General features: G+C 37.8%; 1 protein-coding gene across 1 annotated transcript in view; it reads left to right on the top strand.

Moving 5' to 3' along the window:
• LOC149775942 (uncharacterized) overlaps nt 1-20,384 on the top strand; it is a 41,192-nt gene extending 20,808 nt beyond the window's left edge. The window contains exons 6-8 of the mRNA XM_089941830.1: nt 16,122-16,262; nt 19,243-19,431; nt 19,836-20,384. Coding sequence (XP_089797956.1) covers nt 16,122-16,262; nt 19,243-19,431; nt 19,836-19,918 — 413 coding nt within the window. The 3' untranslated portion in view covers nt 19,919-20,384. The remainder of the gene's footprint in view (nt 1-16,121; nt 16,263-19,242; nt 19,432-19,835) is intronic.
• The last annotated feature ends 286 nt before the right edge of the window (nt 20,385-20,670 follow it).

The raw sequence follows: 20,670 nt of genomic DNA, 5'->3' as shown, positions 1-20,670 counted from the left end.
ACCCAGTGACAAAGCCATGTTACTTGAAGGTATTAGTGGTCGAATGAGAATCGTTGATGCACCAGTAGAAAACATGTAGACAATTAGATCAATCTCGTATTAAATAAAATGTCATACAGTCACGTTAATGTCATTTTGACTCCTGGTCAGATGAAAAAATTACAATCGAAAAACGCGAGCGCATCTGGGGTAACGATAACACCTAAAAAATGATCAAATCGCTAATGGTGGTCCAAACAAGGTATCGCTGACTAAAACCCAACTGAAACATTTCAATAAAGCGAAGCAAGCAAAAACTGGAACCCAACTTGATTTCGCTCCAAAAGCCGTCAAGGACATGATTGAAACCGGTGGTATCTTTCCTCTTCTCGCCGCGATACCAGTACTGATAGCTGATGCTGCCCCAGTTGTCGCTAAGGCCGCCGCGTTAGGAGCTGCTGGAACCGCTGCTGGAATGTCATTAAAGAAAGCAACTGGTGGATCCAAAGGATATGGATACGAAAAAAAAGGACGCGGGTTAAGTCTTCCAGGAACTACGCCATCGTGGTACCCGAAACGGTTTTAAAAACCGCTGGTTTTCTACCGATGTCAAATTTTGATTTACTCGCTGCTGTTAAGCAATTAAATATAAAAAATTTCAGAGGCATCTTTATGAGACATCAGTTACCACGACAACCGAATAATCCAGAAACCGGAATTATTAATCTTGATAACAGCAATGGTCCAGGAACTCACTGGGTTGCTTACGCGATCGATCCACGTGGAATTATCTATTTTGATTCGTATGGGTTAGCACCGCCAGTTGAATTCCTCAAATATACAAAAGACATCCCCCTGTCAAAGACAAAAGTTTGGTACTCAACGCTACCAACACAAACACTGACCGATCCTCCGATATTGGTCGTGAAGTATTAAATGTTCTCGATGCGATATCAGCGTCACCCAAACCACCTCACAAAGTCGTGCACGAGTATACCACGGGTCGATTTAAACAGTTTCCTATCATAATGGTTGATATTTATGGAAGATCTCTTCTCAACAGAAAAGTGAAGCGCACCGATATAGATTTATCAAAATATGCAACCAAAGATGAAATCGATAATCTTTTAAGTCTGACCGGAATAGACCCAGATGAGGTTATTATTTTTCAGGACCGACACGTAAAACTAAAAACCAGCGATATCAAATGGCATGAAATAATTCGTAGGGTTATTGGAGCTACTCCGGGTAACATCCCTGTGTTCACTGATAGCGGAAAAATCAGAGATTCACTGATATCAATTGCGGCGCTGCGAGATGATACGCAGAAAGCTGCAGGGGAACGTGTAAAAAAGACCGGTGACACAATGACAGGTGAACTCAGCATGAACGGAAACAAAATAACCGTGTTAAGAGATCCAACACCCCCAGAAGATTCCGCGACAAAAAAACATGTTGATGCCATTGACGGTAAATTATCCACGTTGCGGGCCGAGTATGATGTTCATGTAAACGCGTTTACAAATCTCCGTAGAAACTTTAGAAAAACCGATGAGACCACAGATAAGTTCTTTGCAACTCCTCCCGTCGTCGATATGAAACTTTCTGATATCAAGATCAACATTGACACGGTCAAACAAACACAGCAGGATATCGTAAGTGGGATTCCTGAGATCGTTAACAAAACCGGTTGATTAACATCTCATCTGGAGTTATTCCCGGGCATATTGCCAACATAGTATACACGATATCATCTGGATTCGCAACATGGTCTAAACAAAACAACACCATCAAATATACAGCAACAGTCACTGGAGTGTAAATGCTGTCTGTGTTCAGTGCCGCAAAATTTGAAATTTTCACAACATACCCCTGGCGACATTCCACTGACAAGTTTTCCGGGGTTGTGACTATCATATTAAATAGCGGAACCGAAGAAACATTTATGCTGCAATCCGCCGACAAGAAATTAAACGCAGCATCTTACTGGTGGTGTTTGGAATTCGTAGCTGAAACACCTCAATTGGTTACTGCGTAATATAATAAATGGCATTAATGAAGCCAAAAATGGCAGCATCAACAGATGCGCAACAATACAGATATGATCAAGTACGCGAATGGCAGTCAGAGTTAAAAATACCATTAACGAATGCACAATAAAAGTAAAAAAGTACAAGCGGCGTGTAATCATCCTAGACACAATAGTGAATTCAGTATCCGCGATAGTTGCATCTACGGGAGTATTATTATCAGCGCTAACACCAGTGGCAACTGCAATCGCGGTCACAATTACAGTTTCAACATCAACGAAAATTGCAGGCGTTGCTAATATTATCGCGAAAAAAATATCCTCATGCGCGCTAACAAAAGTGCACGAATATGAAAAGTTAAACAACGCGGCCACGAGCGCCTACTCAAAATTGTCGTCGTTGATATCATCAAGTCTCGACGATACAGTAATATCAGATTTCGAATTTACGCTAATGGCAAAGATGTATGAAGACTACACCGGTCATTTGAAGCAACAAAAGATAAATAACAACAATGTCGGAATTACTTCAACAGATAGCCACAAATACAAGCCCAAAACGAACTTTTTCAATAACAGTAATCTCGACTAAACCAGAATTCAGTATTAATTTTCCAACTGCGATTCCAGTAAACGAGATCGCTTTAGCACAATTACGAGTATATCACAGTTGGCCCAATATCAGATCAAAATCGTTTGGTGGATTACCAGCAAATAATTCGTTTGTGTTTGCATATACAAATAAACCCGACGGTACACCAGACTGGAACGTTATTGGGATACCAGCCGGGTCTTATCAAATCGAAGAAATCAATGAAGAATTACGACGTCGAATAAAAAATATCACAACAAAGGAATCAAAGATAACAATAACTGTTCATGAGCCAACGCTGTCTTCTGCCATCGAAATAAGCACCCCAGACTACGCCGTGGACATATATCAGAGTTCGATCACAACAGTGCTAGGATGGCCTCAAAATCCACCACCGACGCCACCAATACCACCAGAACCTAAAAAGTCTATGTCACTGACAATAAGTCATACCACGAAATTGACCCATCGTATAAACAGCTTCTACACGATATAAAAAATGCAACGTTGGGTAGTGAGTTTGGCTTCTACAATAAGGACTATATTCGGTGGTTTTTTATTTATGAACGAATTCCTAGAGGAGAAACTAAATCTATTACTTTTGACCTATTTCAAATTATTGAATATTTTAAAATCATTAATCAAGAACATAAAACACAACTAGAGTGACTACGGCAGAGCTTCCAAGAACATTTTTTTGATATAACAAGTTCACGCAGTGAAATCGTTACGCGGATTGAAATATTAAATTTGTATCCGACATGGAATATATTAACCAGCGAGTAATTCAGGCAACAATTGATTACACTGATAACACAACAAATCCCTACAAACAAAAATTTCTAACTGCATACTCGCTGACGGAAGCCACGCTGCCAAATTTTAAATTTCCTGCATATAACGCATCTGAGCTAAAGAAATCAGCCAACGATCTAATCAATGAGTTTTTTGATGACATGCTCACACAACACAGTCGATCACTACCGGAGCCAACTATCCTCAGACACAACAATAGTCTTTCGGGAGACGGACGACATGTATCTCCTGGCATCGTAAATATAACCGAAGTGGTCGCGGTCAATCTTGTGTGTGATGTCATTGATGGCAGTTACAGCACAGACACAACAGTATCAAATCAAGCCCAGCAAGGATTTGTTCTTTATTCATTCACCCCGAAAGATGTACCACCTGGATTTCTAATCGTGCAAGAGCCGATCAATCCAGTCTATCTACGATGTCATAATCCGTGGCTGACCAGAATAAATTTCAAACTAACAGACCAGTCTGGTCACCTTCTTGATTTACGGAATGCAACACTACATATTAATTTACTTGTGAAATCCTAAAAATCTTCGATTTTCGGGGTTTTCAGTCTTAAAGACTTTTTCGGTCTTCGCAGAACAGTAAAAATATTTTATTTTATATATATTTTGTACACATCGACCAATTTCTCAATTTTTATAGGGTGTTTACTAGTAAAAATCACAGAAATCGTCCGATTTGCTAATTTTGATAGAGTGTTTACTAGTAAAAATCACAGAAATCGTCCGATTTGCTAATTTTGATAGGGTGTTTGCTAGAATCATAAAAATTCAACGTTTTTCAGTAAAAGTAAATCTGCAGTAAAATTGACTGACAATTAATCAATCGAGTATTATATAATGTATCACCATGTAAAATGTTTCATACATAACACAGAACTTCTTGATGAAGCTGTCGAAACCGGAAAAGTTACCCCGGAGAAATAATTGTTGACGAATACGGCACTGACGATTTTATACTGACTGATACGCAACTACAAAGACTGAAAAAAGATCATATTGTGATCGCGCATTGCAGTATACCTCAAATTTTAGAGTATATACGCGTATTTAGATCTTAGATCTTTAAATATGTACCACCACATAAATGTTTTATTGTATGACAAACAAGCGCTCGAGCAAGCAGTTAAAGCTGCATTTACCCAAGAAGAAATTAACGTTAAATTTATTATTGACGAATACGGAAACGAAGATTTCTTACTAACACAGCAACAGTTAGATAATCTCAGACGCGGGCATATTATTTCAATTGTTTGTGACCGAGATCAAATTCTCAATTATGCGCACTCCTGCATTAAATCCGGCCGACTAAGGAAAATATTATCTAACTCGGACTGATACAAGTAAAAAAAAATATATCACTTTTTTTTTTACTTTCAATTTCATTTCCAAGTCCTTGATTTCATCAAGGTGACTTCATTTCTAGGTATTTACTTCCTCAACGGACATACAATTTTTTAGCTTTCTTACACGAGTATTTATCTCCTTCCTTGTTTCATACTCTTGAGCTAATTCCAACCTAATTTTTTTAATTGCACGAGACAACGAAACGAATTCACATATTTGTGCTTCTTCTACTGTAGCCAGCGATTTATGTAAATTCATCTGGATCCTCTTTATAAATCGGTACTAAGCAGGCAGAATATAACGCCCTGCGCATTTAGCTTCATGTAGTGATTCAAAATCAGACATGATTGTTTCAGGATTTAGTTTATCGGATATATTAAATCCGCGCTCTTCTAATTTTTTAATAACAACAATCACATCATTGATATTTTCGTAATTCATAAATATATATAAATATTATATATTTAAAAGAAAAAAAAAATGCTCACCACATCTCCTTGATTCTCTAGGGTGTCTTATGACATCCTACCAACCTCAGGAGCGTAAACACATCCCCCATGTGAGCCCCTAACCTGTCAAATAACAGTCTAGAAAGCCCAGAGGGCGTGTTTGCGAAAGACGAAATATTCCCTGTGTTGAACCTCTAGCTTACCCAAATGATATCCTAGCGGGTTCAGAGGAATACAGATATATATATACGTTTGTAAGCTTCTAAGGTATGCCATCGCATCTTAGCAAGTTTACAGTAGGACAGTACAACATATAGTTTTGTAAGCTTCTAAGGTGCCATCGCATCTTAGCAAGTTTTACAGGGACAGTACAACATATAGTTTTGTAAGCTTCTAAGGTGCCATCGCATCTTAGCAAGTTTACAGGGACAGCACAACATGTATTTTTTAACTAAGGACAGTACAACATATAGTTTTGTAAGCTTCTAAGGTGCCATCACATCTTAGCAAGTTTACAGGGACAGCACAACATGTATTTTTCAACCAAGGACAGTACAACATATAGTATTTACACTATTACACATAGTATTAACATTTGTAAGCTTCTAAGGTGCCACCGCATCTTAGCAAGTTTACAGTAGGACAGGACAACATATATTATTTTTTAACTAAGGACAGTACAGACAGATACGGGGTTATATTCTACGCTCAACAAAGTTGCACACCCTCCCCAAAATCAATCCCGTGAGGTGTAAAATGTCACCCCGTCAGGGTGATAACGCGGAAAGTTGTGCAACTTTGTTGGGTTTCGAAACCCCGTACATAATTCGGACGCTATAGTATATAAACTGACTGATACTTGGAAGTTCAAAAATAGCTCACTCGGGTTTTCGTATTTTTTCTTAAATATAATCGCAGAAAAAATACAGATGAACCAGAAAACCAAACGAATTTAATAAAACAAGGATTTTATCTGTGAAATAAATATTATTTATTGTACACCCGCCCGTCTGATAGTCTTTGTTAAAATCCTTGATAAAATCAACGGGAAGTAATTGAAGACCCTGTTGTGATCGTAACACGGAGAACTGTTTACCCGTTTGTAGTGTATATCGTTAACAAGTTCTGAATTGAATTCAAATTTTAATACAGCTTATGAAAAATAACACTTACCTGTACTGACAAACGCGGAAGTGTTATAGACTGTGACTGTAAAAAAAATAATATACCGCTCTGCCGCGCTGGATAAATTGACATCTCAAGGAGTGTTGCGTAAGTATAGGCATGAGATATGCTTAACGGAGTTACCTCCCATTTACATTAAAAAACTTCAGGATTTTAGTGAAGTAAATAATGAAAAACAATTCTTTGTTTATTATATTTTTTTGAGATGGCAGATTTGTATATATTTTCTGCGACTCTTTGTACTGAGGATATACAAATATCAAAATACTTGCCAGCTGAGTTCATCGGTTGAAATATTATTTCTTCATTCGTATCTAAGTTTATGGATACAACTCTCTTGGCGCTCTTATTACTACAGCCAGTATTACCAGATTTACAATTTTGGCTTTGTGTTACAATTCTCAGATTGGATAAATTATTGTCGGTTTTCACACCGCTGATGTGATCGATCACAAGATCGTCTTGGATCACTCCGTTAAATACCTCAAACACGAAACGATGACTGAGATACTTCTTTGTCCTAACAGTAAATCTAAGATAACCAGTATTACTAACAACACCAACTGGTTTTTCAACCTGCAATTTCTGACTATTCCCTCACGATTCGTTTCATAATTCTTAATGATGGGGTGTGGGACAAATTCTTGGCTCATTTATATAATAATGTATTTGTCTAATTTATAATTTGTCTGAAAACTTAGTTAAATAATCGCGCTCACATTTTAGCGCGACTTCGTTATTTCTTTTGTTATAATATCTTTTAAGTTCACGGTATCTCTTTTCCCCGCAACTTGCACATAACTGTGTTTTATCCCTGACCCCAACACCACATCGCAGACATGGTATTGGTCCTAAACTCCCCCTTCGGACGCTTTGGGAATGTTCCCCGCATAATTCTTTTTTGCAGGATTTATTACAAGGAGTTACAGAGCCAACTTTAAGCCACTTGCACTGATTCATTATATATAACATTTCTTATTTGAATGTTTGTCTTAAACATAATATGGAGGAGCTTAAAAGATTATCTGCAATCAAGCCCTGGAAAGCTTCTAGATTCGATCTTGACAGATTAACCCCTGACTCGCGGAGACGAGCCCTGACTGATCTGTTTGATATTATCAGGAATGCCAAAAAAGAATTTCGTAATGATGGAGCATCTCACGTATGGTCCACATTTAAAATTATACGCGACACTGACTCTGTCATTGATGCTACAATGAATGATGCACGAGCGAAAACAATTATCAATTACCTCTTTGATAATCAGAAATATTTTTTCGGAATAAAATTTATTGTGCAAGATGATTCCGATACGTGGATTATCCGTGACAAAAATGACCCTGTCCTTGCTAATGACAAAACCGTTCTGTTAAGTAAAGATTCCAAACCAGGAATGTTGACTGGGATTGATAAACCATATTACACTCGAGCGTATCCTGTGACCGAGGTCATTTTTGGAATCTATCCGATAAAAAAACCAAAAATAAAAAAACTCACCCCAATGAGATTCTCAAGGCTGAATTGTGTAGCCGAGCGAGTAATGGAACATTTCAAAAATGCGATGCGCGGAAACGGCCTAACTGATCTAAGACGTTCCAAGATAGCAGCGTGGGCTGAAAAAGTCAAGGATACAGGAGCGTCAATAAACGATGTTGCCGAGCTAGAAAAAGCATTAAGATTCCCCATAACCGTAACAACGATAACAGAAGAAGTATTATAAAAATCGAAATATAATCGGAACGGAGCTCCAATAAATATCATTGATCATAACGCTCACGCTTGGACTAACGCAGTTACGATATTTCCGCGGGATCGTGTTGTGAAATATTATTCGGAAGATATATTTGATTTTATTAAACATATAAGCAAAAACGACCCTGTGTCGATGTGGTTGTTTAAAAGTTCCGAAGATGGCGAGTATGATCAATTTGTATGATCTAACGGTGAATTACACCGGCCGGAATTTCTGCAACAACAAATGAAAAAACTCGCAGAGAAATATTCAGAAAACACTGAGCAGTTATTAACTAATTGTTTTACAGTTCCATCAGTTGCCGCTCACGCCGCCAGAGAAAGACATTCATGGAAGCCAACCCAGCGTGATTTTATTGAAGATATACAATTGAGTTGTGTCGAGTATGGACATAGCGGTTTGTGGAATACCAAGTATGACCACAAGGATATCATTTCCGTAGACATGGTTGCGTGTTATCCGGGAAGCTTTCTTGGGATGGGCGAGTGTAGTGGATATTTTAGAAGATTTGGACATCCCACGAACTCGATGACGCGAGTTGCTATAAATGGTCCTTTACCCGATTTTGACCTGACAGGATTTGCTCGTGTAACGTCGTTTGCGCGAGCTGAAAAACTTCATCCGATTTGTTATGTTTGGTTTGGCAGACATTTCTCAGAGAAACGCTGGGCACCAATAGTGTTATTGCGATATATGCTTGACAGCCGAATACTGGTATAGTTGACGGTCAGTGAAGCAATTATATCATATCGACCGCAGACTTCGGTTTGGTTACCAACACCGGAGCGTATCAGTCTCGATGAAGTCATTGAAGAATATGCACGAGAGTGTCCCCATCAAACCATGGATGTCATTAACAATAACGCTCCTAATATTCTTAAAATCAAACTCAGCAATAGTGAAAAAACAGCAAAAGATCTCGGTAGAAGAATAATCGGTAAATTTACTCAAGGTGGTGCATATGATCATAAACGACATCACTCACGATCGATTATGGATGATGCTGAATTAAGTTTTATAATTGCTGATGCCGCTGCGAGAAATATATTTTATAATCGGGAGTACGCTTTCTTGTCCGACGGAACACGGTTGGGCACAATTGTAAGTTATATTAATGGAGAATCACCTCAATACACACATTTAAGATCTTCGATGCTGGCTTATGTTTCTATAAACTTGCTATCGATGATAAATCGATTTCCCGACACTGCAGTTAGAGTTGCAACGGATTCATTTTATATCGATGAAAGATATTCAGAATCACTGGCTCGTTTTACAAGCAACGATGAATCATGGAGTTCGTGGAGAATAAAAAAAAGGAAATGCTACATTGTTATTGTGAATCCGCTGATGTTGAAATTAAGGATAATTATTGCAAATCAGAATTATCGGAAATGTCTTCTGCACCGTCTGTAAATGATCCAATCACCAGACACAAAACCGTTTATTTGAACGGACCGGGGGGTTCTGGTAAGACAACTCGAGCGATTGAATTATTTCGTGGAAAATCGAAGATTTTCGATTCAGATATGATTGTGTTAACACTAACACACAGGCTCGCCAGGGAGATGAAACAACGAGGAGTTAATTTTTGTACTTATCACAGCTTTTTCAAATACAGCGGTGGTGTATGGACTCCAGATCGAATGGGAACAAAATACATTCCGCGGAATATTATTTGGGATAAAATAGGCACAGTGTCGTTAGATATATTAAAAACATTTCTCAATTGGCTATTAACAAAAATACTGCAGTCGTTATGTGCGGCGACCACGGTCAGCCACCACCTTTTGTTGGTCCATCTCCGCATTTGTGGTTAAAAGATTTTGTTGAGTATTATGAAGAAGTGTCTGATGATTATAGATCTCTTGATGCAACGTTGAAGGAATTTAAAACATTAATCAGATTACAACTGAATAAAATTCAATGTGAAATTATGCGTAAAATGATTTCAGAGACTTCAATGAGCGACTTTTGGAAAACGTGGAGACCAAACGATTTGATTGTGGCAAGTAGAAAGATAGTCAGAGACACACTTCAGATGAAATTGTTTTTACTCCAACGAGAAAAATTTCCAATGTTGCCAGTGCCATTGTGTTATAGACCAGCTGATACGCGGTTACAGAATATAGATGTTGATATTCCTGGGAAAACAGAGAAACAGAATTTAGTATTAAATGATATTGTCACAGTTGATGTCAATGTTGTTGAAGATGCACTAAAAATGAACAAATCCCCGTGGACGCTAGGATACGCAATGACGATACATTCATCTCAAGGACTAACTATTTCTGATACATTTGTTTGGATTGTTGATGATCGAATCGAGTGGTCAAACTTAGTTTACTTGTCAGCGTCTCGAGTCAGAAGAATATCTCAATTGCGAAGATTTGTCTTGGAAGAGTCAATGGCTGATGAAAATTAATAATGAAAACAACAGTGATATAATAAGAAACAAATTAGCCGGTTACAAACAGAGTGACAAAAGAAATAATCGCGATTTCGACCTCGATGTTGAATTTATCATGACACTAAAACAACAGCAGAATAAACACTGTGCGAGCTGTAATTGTATAATGTTGTGGTGTTACACTAATAAAAATCCAAAACAATTTACCGTAGACAGAAAAGATAACAATCTTGCTCATACACAACAAAATGTGATGCTGACATGTCTTAAGTATAATTGACGTAGGGGTGCTAGCTAGTTAAGTGATCTGGGCGGTAATTGTGTGTCCTCGGGAATTGCTTGTAATTGTTCACGTGTGAATCCACGTTGAGGGGCAGTTGATTCCAGCCTGTAGATTGCTGGCCTACCAGTAGATCTAGTTATGTTAGATATCTTGTGTGTCGTGATGCTCCAGATAGGATCAGTCGCTCTCTTTTTACCACCTTCAAGTTCACCTGGTTCATATAAATATCTCACAGTGACATTGCCCAGTATTGGTTGCGCTGAAAAATCACGTCGTTGTACGGGTATATTTTTTTATTTAATTGCGTTAATAGGTTTCATGTTGGCTGTTCGAGTTATTTCATTATTTAATGCAGTTATCACGCTTGGTAATCTTGCAACCCATTCACGAGATCTCTTGTCTTGGATAAATTCCTTCGCGTATTGATATCCAAATAACCGCTCAGCAAGTGTTCGATTAAATCGCTCAACAATTGCCTGATCACGATGAATCTCAGTATGCCCTCGTCTGATAGTGACATTATGTTGCTTCATCGTTGATGATACTGCACCCTGAAATTCTCTGCCAGGATCAACTTGTAATAGATTTGGCCATCGCAGACCACCTCGTTGATAAATTCGTTCAAACGCAGAAGCAACCTCAGATGCTGTTTTAGTCGTTAACGGTTCTGCATCGTTGTATTTACTTGCAACATCAACTACAGTAAGCGCGTATTTATATGTTCGACGACGAACGGTATCATGTGGTAGAAATAATATATCAACCTGATGAACTTCATTAGGAACACTAACATCAAAATGTGCAAAATTAATTTTCTTAGGACGCGGTAGATAAATTTGCCATATTGCCTGTTTGGATAACCAATCTGCTGCAGTATCACGTGTGACTTTTGCTGCACTGGCAAGTTTACTAATTGCTGCGCTACCCCTCCAGTATCCTCTTGGGGAATAATAAATCGACTCCATTATAATTAATTACCAGCGCCAAGCGCTAATTTACCTTTCATCGCGGACTTTATTAACCAACTGGCTAACCTTTCTTTGAGAGATTTATCAGTAATAGAATTTAGCACGTGAATTAATTTCACATCCGCGAGATGCCTATCTTGTAGATTTTTACTTTTATAAGCCACATCATGCGCATGACACGCTTTATCGATAGCATTTATTGGTTCTTCTCCGGGTTTTGGTCGATCTTGGTTATCAAGTCTGATATCAAGTCGGGTTCCAGGACCACAGTAATTATATCCTGGGAGATATTTTTCTCCTGGGTATTTTGCCCACGGAGCCCCTGGTAATTTTGCTAACTTGGCGGCAATATCACCTCCCTTTATTTTTTACTTGGCGCTGGTTTTGACTTTGGTTTTGGCGCCGACTTTGGTTTTGGCGCCGACTTGCCACTGGGAATAAATTTAAACTTTTTGCACCGCATCGCTCACACTTGTCCGAAACCGCAGATCTGTTATTTTTTGTTGTAATGGTTGTTAGATCACTGTTTGGGGTACGTGCTCTACATTTCACACAATATAAATCCATATTTATATTATATTATTTTAATGGAGATCACTGACTTTTCTGCTACAAAGAAACGAGAACCAGTTAAGCATCACGCAGCACTACCAAACTCTGTTCGTATGATTATAATTGGACCATCTGGGAGTGGTAAGACACAGTTGTTACTTAATTTAATAATGAAGTGGATGAAGTGGGACAAGTTGTATTTGGTAGACGATCAACGATGCTACGAAGTATTAAAAGATTTTAATGAAAGTGCAAAATCATTAAATGAAAACGGCGATGATGTTGTTGAATTTATAACTGACATTAATGAAGCGCCAAGTATTGATGATATTGATGGATTCATTAATAATTTAGTCGTGTATGATGATGTGATGTTGGATAAACAATCAAATCCTGCCAGGATATTTTCCAGAGGCAGGCACAAAAACACTGATGTGATTTACGTAATCCAACGATATACCCAAATTCCTAAAGTGATCAGGGATAACTGTCATATTCTTGCTGTGTTGAACGGAGTTGATACACACACGTTACGAAATATATATCAGACTTGCTGCAGCAGTGATATGGACATAATTAAGTTTAGAAATTTATTTAGTCAGGCTCAGTCAACCCCGCATGGATTTATAACAATAAATTTACATGATCCTCGAACACGGTATCGAGTCGGGTTAGATACGATTTTTGGATAAATTGGTTTTCGAAAAGGGACGCAGGAAGCAGTAGGGAGGGCAACGACAACAAAACGCAGCAACGACGGCGACAATTGTGTTTACAACGAAGCGTCCTCGCGGTTTTTTAAAGGGTTTATTTCGGCATTTGGAACCTTCTAAAAGTTGTATGACTCGCCTCCCCTACTACTAACTTATATTTATCTATTACTGGAGTTTTCTAGAAACGAAAAACTTTCCGATTTTACCCTAATAATTAGGTGGATCATTCTTCATTGTTACGAGTTATAAAGGGTTTCAGACGGAATAAAATCGAATGCCTAATGCCACTGAAGGAGATCCTTTAGTATCGCGTCAAGCTCGTGTTATGTGGATATCAGATTGCATACCGAGCTACGTGTCCATGGGAAACCTCAGTTAACATTTCATCGGCATGATATAACCAATAATGTGTTAAAACGCAATGAAAAATCCAACCTACTGGCCCGCAAGCCCCACCCCATCACGCTATCTCCATCCCATCATCCAATTATAAGAAATATACGGACATGAAGTGTCTAAATAGGTATAAAAAAGTGGCGAAAGTGCTCAAATAATATGCTTTTTATTTTGACAATTTCATTTATTTGCTCATAAGGCCTACTGGAATATAAGACACGTTTCATTTTGATTTTCCATGTCGTCCGATCTTTGTGATACCTGCACAGTCTATGGAGGCATACAAAATTACTTACATCTGTCTTTCCGTCCCTACGAGATATGTACTCAATCACCTTTCAACGATATCCGGAACTAATATCGCGAAGACGTTGGGTAGAAGTGTGTTTGACTGTACCACTTAATAATTAATTTTGGCACTGCCTCTGTAGATGGTGTAAATTCACACAGCTCGAAAATGTATACATATTAAACGACTTTCATAGGTTAAACAATTACATTCATATATGTGTGTGTGTGTGTGTGTGTGTGTGTGTGTGTGTGTTATTGATTTTTAGCGTAGGTTTAATTGTTTTCAGTCATATCACTACGATGTCTGTAATGTGGCAGTTTACAGTAATGTCTAGCACGTTGGCATCATGCCGCAGACATGTGGCATCATGCCCCACCCATTCACATTATCCTCACACCAGACAGACCTGTCCTAACACTAACCTCTTAATGCTGAGTGCCAAGCGAGGCAACTGTAAGTACCATTTGTATAAGTGTTTAGTATCTCTCGGGCGGGGTTCGAATCAGCCGCCTCCCGCATCCGAGGCAGACATTCTAACCACTTAGGCCACAGGAGATGTCACCTATATATGTAAATTTGCACACGGATGTAAACCGGTGAATGTGAACGTAGTATAATATGGCTTATGAAATGTCAGATTTCGTTTTTTATTGTAACATACTGTATGTGATATATCCATTTGTACGAGAATATGTATCAGGGGTTTAAAATCCTACTGAGATGTCTTATCTTACATTAAATGTATCTCTTAACCACCTATCATATTTCATTACATTTGATCAAACATTAAATCTCTGCCAAAGGTTATTCGATCATGGTTTTGGTTTTATATATATATATATATATATATATATATATATATATATATATATATATATATATATATATATATATATATATATATATATATGTGTGTGTGTGTGTGTGTGTGTGTGTGTGTTGGCTTGACTTTGCTTGCAAAGATTCAGGAAGGGGAATGTCCACGTCTATTGCACGCGCGCTGGTGGCTGAAGAGCCCAATACGTGACAGGCACGTCTGTCCACAGAGGCTGCAGCGAAACGTCTGGCTTGTGGTAGGTGCTGTCGAGTGTTTCCGGTTTTTTATTAGCCATCGTTTTTCCTCCAAGCTTGTCCATCTATTTTGTTCAAAAAGTGGCAGTGGCCTGGTGAACTGTACGTCGCCAGCTTTTACGGTCAGCAGCTTGTGATGCCCATTTGGCGTGATCGATGCCACAGGTGGTGAGGGTCTTTTTGAAAGAGTCTTTATATCTTTTTCGAAGTACCCCTCTATCACGGTGGCCAGTGGACAGCTCACCATACAGTGCAGTCTTTAGCAGGCAATGATCCTCCATCCTGGACACGTGCCCTGCCCAGCGTAGATGTATCTTCATGATACAGCTATTGATCCCTGATTGTTTGAGGACTTCAGTGTTTGTGATGAGAAGTCACTTCAGTGGATGTTGAGGATGGTGCGGAGGCAGCGCTGATGGAAGCGTTCCAGTAGGCGGAGGTTTAGGCTGTAGGTGACCCAAGATTCAGCGCCATATAGGAGGGTGGTCAGTACAACAGCTCTGTTCTGTTAACACTGATCTTTGTATCTCTCTTGACACTGGCGTTGTACCACACTCGTTTATAGAGTCTGCCGAAATCGCTGTTTGCCGTGGCCAGTCTGCTACTTATTTCTTTGTCGATCTTGGCATCAGAGGATATCACACATCCCAGGTAGGTGAACTGGTGGACTACATTCAGCTCTGTCTGGTCAAATAAGATGCTTTGTGGCCGGACGCTTCCTTTGGAGCAGGCTGGTGAAGTACCTCAGTTTTCTTTAGGCTGACCTCAAGTCCAAAGAGCTGTCAATGCTGTGCTTCCACTCTTCCATATCTTTGGCGGGATACCATCATTTCCTGGAGCCTTTCCATTCTTCAACTGTTCTATGGTTTTTGTAGTCTCTTGCAATGTGTGTGCCTCATCGAGTTCCATCTTTGGCGGCTCTGTGGGATGCGATCAATAGCTTCCTCCTAGACTGTACGGCTAGTGCTGAAGAGGGTGTGGAATTGCTCTGACCAGCGGTTCAAGATAGAATCCCTGTCAGTGAGTAGCTCTTGTCCATCTGCATTCTGTAAGGGGCTCTGTATTTGGAAGGAAGGACCATACACTGCTTTCAACGCTTCATATAACTCCTTGTAGTCACCAGTGTCAGCGTACAGCTGGGTTCTTTCTGCAAGCTTTGTCCACCATTCATTTTGCATGTCTCAGAGCTTGAACTGCAGGCAGCTTCAGATAACTCGGAAGGCTGCTTTCTTATGTGGACAGCATGGTTGAGCTATACACCAGTATTTGTTTCATTTGCAGGAAACTACCGTGGCGACATGATTAATTGTTATCATGAACCTTGTGACAATATGGATGTCATGCTCACAGATGACAACCTAAAGTTTCTGGGAAAACAAGCAGATGCCTTATACCTAAGTCTCCATTTTCTGGAGGAAACTGGTAAGCAGGTACACATAAGTAAATTACGTAGGTACGAATGAAAGTAATAGTGTAAATTTAATAATAATAATAATATCATTGTTATTATTATTATTATTATTATTATTGTGGTTGTTGTTTTTTGTTTGCAGCTAAGAAAGTAAATAGATAAGTAGATTAGGTGAAAGCATACATTTTATTAAGTTAGAGAGTGTATGCCAAATGTGATGAGCAACAAACGTTCTGCAGGATATATGAGGCTCTTTCTATTAAGACCTGCTATTATTGGATTACACATACTGTTTCATTCATTCGATAGTGGTTTATGCTTACATGTCAATAGTTAATGCAAATTACGCATGCTTTTCATTAGAGTTCCGTTTTAAAAATTTCCTTTTTATAGCTACGAAAGAGATGTTTCAGTATCTTCTTGTCAAAAAGGAAAATATAAGAGACAAAATATTGTAGATTAAATCCCAAATAATCATAAATGTTCTATTACAATTCCTAAAATATAAAATGTTCCGAATGAATTCCAATAATCTTGGATGACTCGATTTATCGACTTGCTTGAATGACCCGATGTGCCACAATGGTAAAAGTTAGAATGGCTTTGAATGAGTTCTCAATAATCCCCAGCTAGTGTTTTAGTCCAAAAGGTCAATTATCAATTTGTAATCCCAGCTAATAATTTAAATAAATAATTTCTCTCAAATTATATCTGAACACAACTATAAGTGATTTCACAAACTGATCAGAAAACAGGAATGAAGGCCTTGCCTACAAAATCTCTGTTGTATATGCAAACTGTCACGTGACCTATGACACATTGGGCAACGACAAGGGCATGGAAATTTTCAAAACTATACTCAACGGCAAAAGACATTATTAGAAGAAGAAAAATTAAAAAGGGAGAAGACACAAACATGTAATCACTGCAAAATAATAATATCACGAACAATAGCAAAGAATCAATAATGAAAGAAATTCACGCTTATTACCAAGATCAATAACGTACACTAAAATAACAGAACAAACCGAAACGGAGCACTATTGCAACGACATCACTATCAAACAAATACGATAGAGTCCATAATATATTCCGAACCTTTAATACGATGGTTAAAGGAAATAAGAAGAGCAAAAAGATTTGAGACCTATCATTTTACTAATCACTGACTTGAGACCGATCATTTTACTAATCACTGACTTGAGACCTATCATTTTACTAATCACTGACTTGAGACCTATCATTTTACTAATCACTGACTTGAGACCTGTCATTTTACTAATCACTGACTAAAAACCGACTACAAAATACTAAGTAAAGTATTGGTGAATAGGATTAAAATATGTATGGGGAGCATTAATAATATCAACCAATGTTGCGGGGAAGGAGGGAGGATATATTATTTAATACCGTGACAATAAAACAGTAACTAATTATCAACATTATAAATGGGAAAAAAGGGGTGATGCTCTTCCTCGATCAAGAGGAAGCTTATGATCAAATTGAACATGTCTTTATAGATAATGCTGTGATTAAGTGTGAGTTCGGTCTCATGTTCAGACAAAGATAAAAATTGTATAAAAAGACATTAGACCGAAAGTAATAGTCTTTGGATCAAAATATTAAAACAACTCAGACTATAAAGATCAGTGAGACAAGTCTGTCCACTTTCTGTTCAACTGGTGTTTCAATTTGATGATTACAGCTAGTCCAAACATAAAGATGATATAGCAACATATCAAATATAGCACTAATACAAATACAAAACACGGGATATTGATATATCTCTGGCAAAGGTTACTGATATGGACCATGACAAAAAATAAACAAAAAAAACGGCCAAATGGTGAAGTACCTTGCAGAAAGCAGTATGAGCTATCAAACTTTAAGCCCTGAAGCAGAAAGTACAGCATCCATTAAAGGAACTGAACACATCGCATCCATCTAAAACAGAAAAACATGAACCCCAATCAAAATTTATAGCCATTATAAGAATATTATTAAAAAATTTAACACACTACAACCGACAAATGGGGAAAACACTAACACAAAAACCTTTGTAATCTTTCGGCACAAACGAGGTTACCTTGAAGGTAATCAGCCCAACGGCTGAAGAAGGGAACGCTGTCCACATTAAAAGAGAAATAAGATAAAAATGACGCAGAATAATTCCCGAGAGCTACCTAGATGTGGATCATTTATAATGGAAATGCCATCAAACTATCAACAATTTCGCTTACAGAACCCTTTAAGCTCGCAAACGAGGTTAGGCCATGAACTCACATTTTAGTAAATATCTTACAAAACAAGACCAAAAATCAGGTTGGAACAACACTCATCCTGACAACCGTTTGGTACATAAAAATTATATATATATATATATATATATATATATATATATATATATATATATATATATATATATATATATATATATATATATATATATGTGTGTGTGTGTGTGTGTGTGTGTGTGTGTGTGTGTGTAGTAAAATTTGCTCAGATTCAAATTTTAAGATTTTATATTGGTCTACACTGTAAGAAAACACTCATCCGGGGTGTAGGATTCGAAGTGAAGACCGATTGGTATATGGTCAGACAAACTTCATATGTTACCTAAGCTCAACACGTAGGTTGTTTAAGTACGTGCTCTATACAACATGGCCTTTTAGAAGGAGTTTTGACTTCGAAGGGACCAACATGTCAATGAAATATCCGTACGCGATGATAATTTGTGTCCTATACAATAGCAGCCTTTACAAGGAGATTTGACGTCGAAGGGTCTCACATGTTATGGAAATAACCATATGTCGATGAGAGCTGTTTCACATATCAGAGATGATCATCTTAAACCATAACACACATTTGATAAAGTAACCTCTCCTGCGTCTCATACTATCTTTCGTAATATTTAAGTGTTAAATTTTAACTGTTAATCCAGGAATTAATTATTCACAAATATTAGCAATTACTACGTCTTTTTTATTGCAGGTTGTGGGGAACCGCCAAATATAGTTAATACAGAGTATACGATAACAGAGGATGGTCAATTTACTATTTACGAATGCACTGAGGACACCGTTTTATTTCCTTCCAAAAGCAACCAGACTATTGCATGCTTGACATCAGGGGAATGGTCCGAGGTTTCGTTTATATGTGTCAACAGTACTTTCGTAAGCGGTATGTTTAGTCCACCTGGAAAATGCTGATGACCTCTTGTTTCTTGGTTTCTACCTTTTGTCCCTTATAGTTCAAGAAAAGAAATTGTATCGCAAAACAAGTTATGTGTGCTGTTTTAAATATTACTAGCAAGTCAAACTGACGTTTTGGTTCTAGTGGTAAAATGAAATAAAGTGTTTTCAATACAGATTGGGCTAATCATCAAATGTAGAAAATTTAGTTATCCAATATGGCACCTGTGACAGACCCACAATCGCCCACAGACAGCTTACCATTCCACAAATCTGGAACATCAAGGTATTTTTTTGAGTGACTAGTCAAAGTTCTTTCTCCCTCTAGGCAGCAAGTAAAATACGAAACCAAAATTTAGGAAAACATATTTATAAAATATCATTTCATTTCAGGAATGGACAGTATTCACGCAGGCAGAGGGCGTCCCTGTTTCCTGGTATTATTGATAACTATGCTTCTTGTGATGCTGGTTTAATCTGAGGTTTTCTTGGACCGTCAGAACAGAAATGTTATTTCACACATACACACACTCTTTCACACACACATATAAAACACATACACTCTCACACACATATAAAACAGACAGACACACACACATACATACATACATACATACATAATAGACAAATACAAGCAACGTCCAAATAGCACATCTTTTCTTTGCTATCCTGACGAGTAGTCTACTAATTTACAGAAATAAATGAAAACATTTATTTGACATAGTTCAGCAATTTTGTTTAAATGTGCTTAAATATTTGTGATTTAATTTTAAAGAAAGTCACAGTGATATTTGTACAAAAATATTTATGGTATGTTCATGATATTAAAACACATTCTGAAAGAGACGTTGTGATATTTTCCCTAATTCAATTAACATTTTTAAGACGTTGCTTATACATTATAATCAAACTTGCAGGGGATATGAAGCAAATCAACGCCAGGGTCATTGATGTTTCTTTACTTCGAATCACGTAGGCCCTGCATACATATTTGCTTTTCATATTTGCAACATAACCGAAACCCCTAGGGACCCAATTGGTTTTCAGTTTTTAGAAGTTTACAGGTTTATGCAGATCTACAAAAAATAACGTATTTTTCTGAGCGCATATGTGGCGAGAGAGAGAGAGAGAGAGAGAGAGAGAGAGAGAGCAATTATGAGATCATAAGTGTATGCATTTTTAAGAATGTACAAAATTATATAAAGCTATTATCTTTATCTTGTTATTG

The sequence above is a fragment of the Sinohyriopsis cumingii genome, chromosome 18 (genome assembly GCF_028554795.1).
Source record: "Sinohyriopsis cumingii isolate HCF-2022 chromosome 18, ASM2855479v2, whole genome shotgun sequence".
NCBI classification, from domain to species: Eukaryota; Metazoa; Mollusca; class Bivalvia; order Unionida; family Unionidae; genus Sinohyriopsis; species Sinohyriopsis cumingii.
The sequence above is the reverse complement of the archived record's forward strand: the minus strand, read 5'-3'. Positions and strand labels throughout refer to the sequence as shown.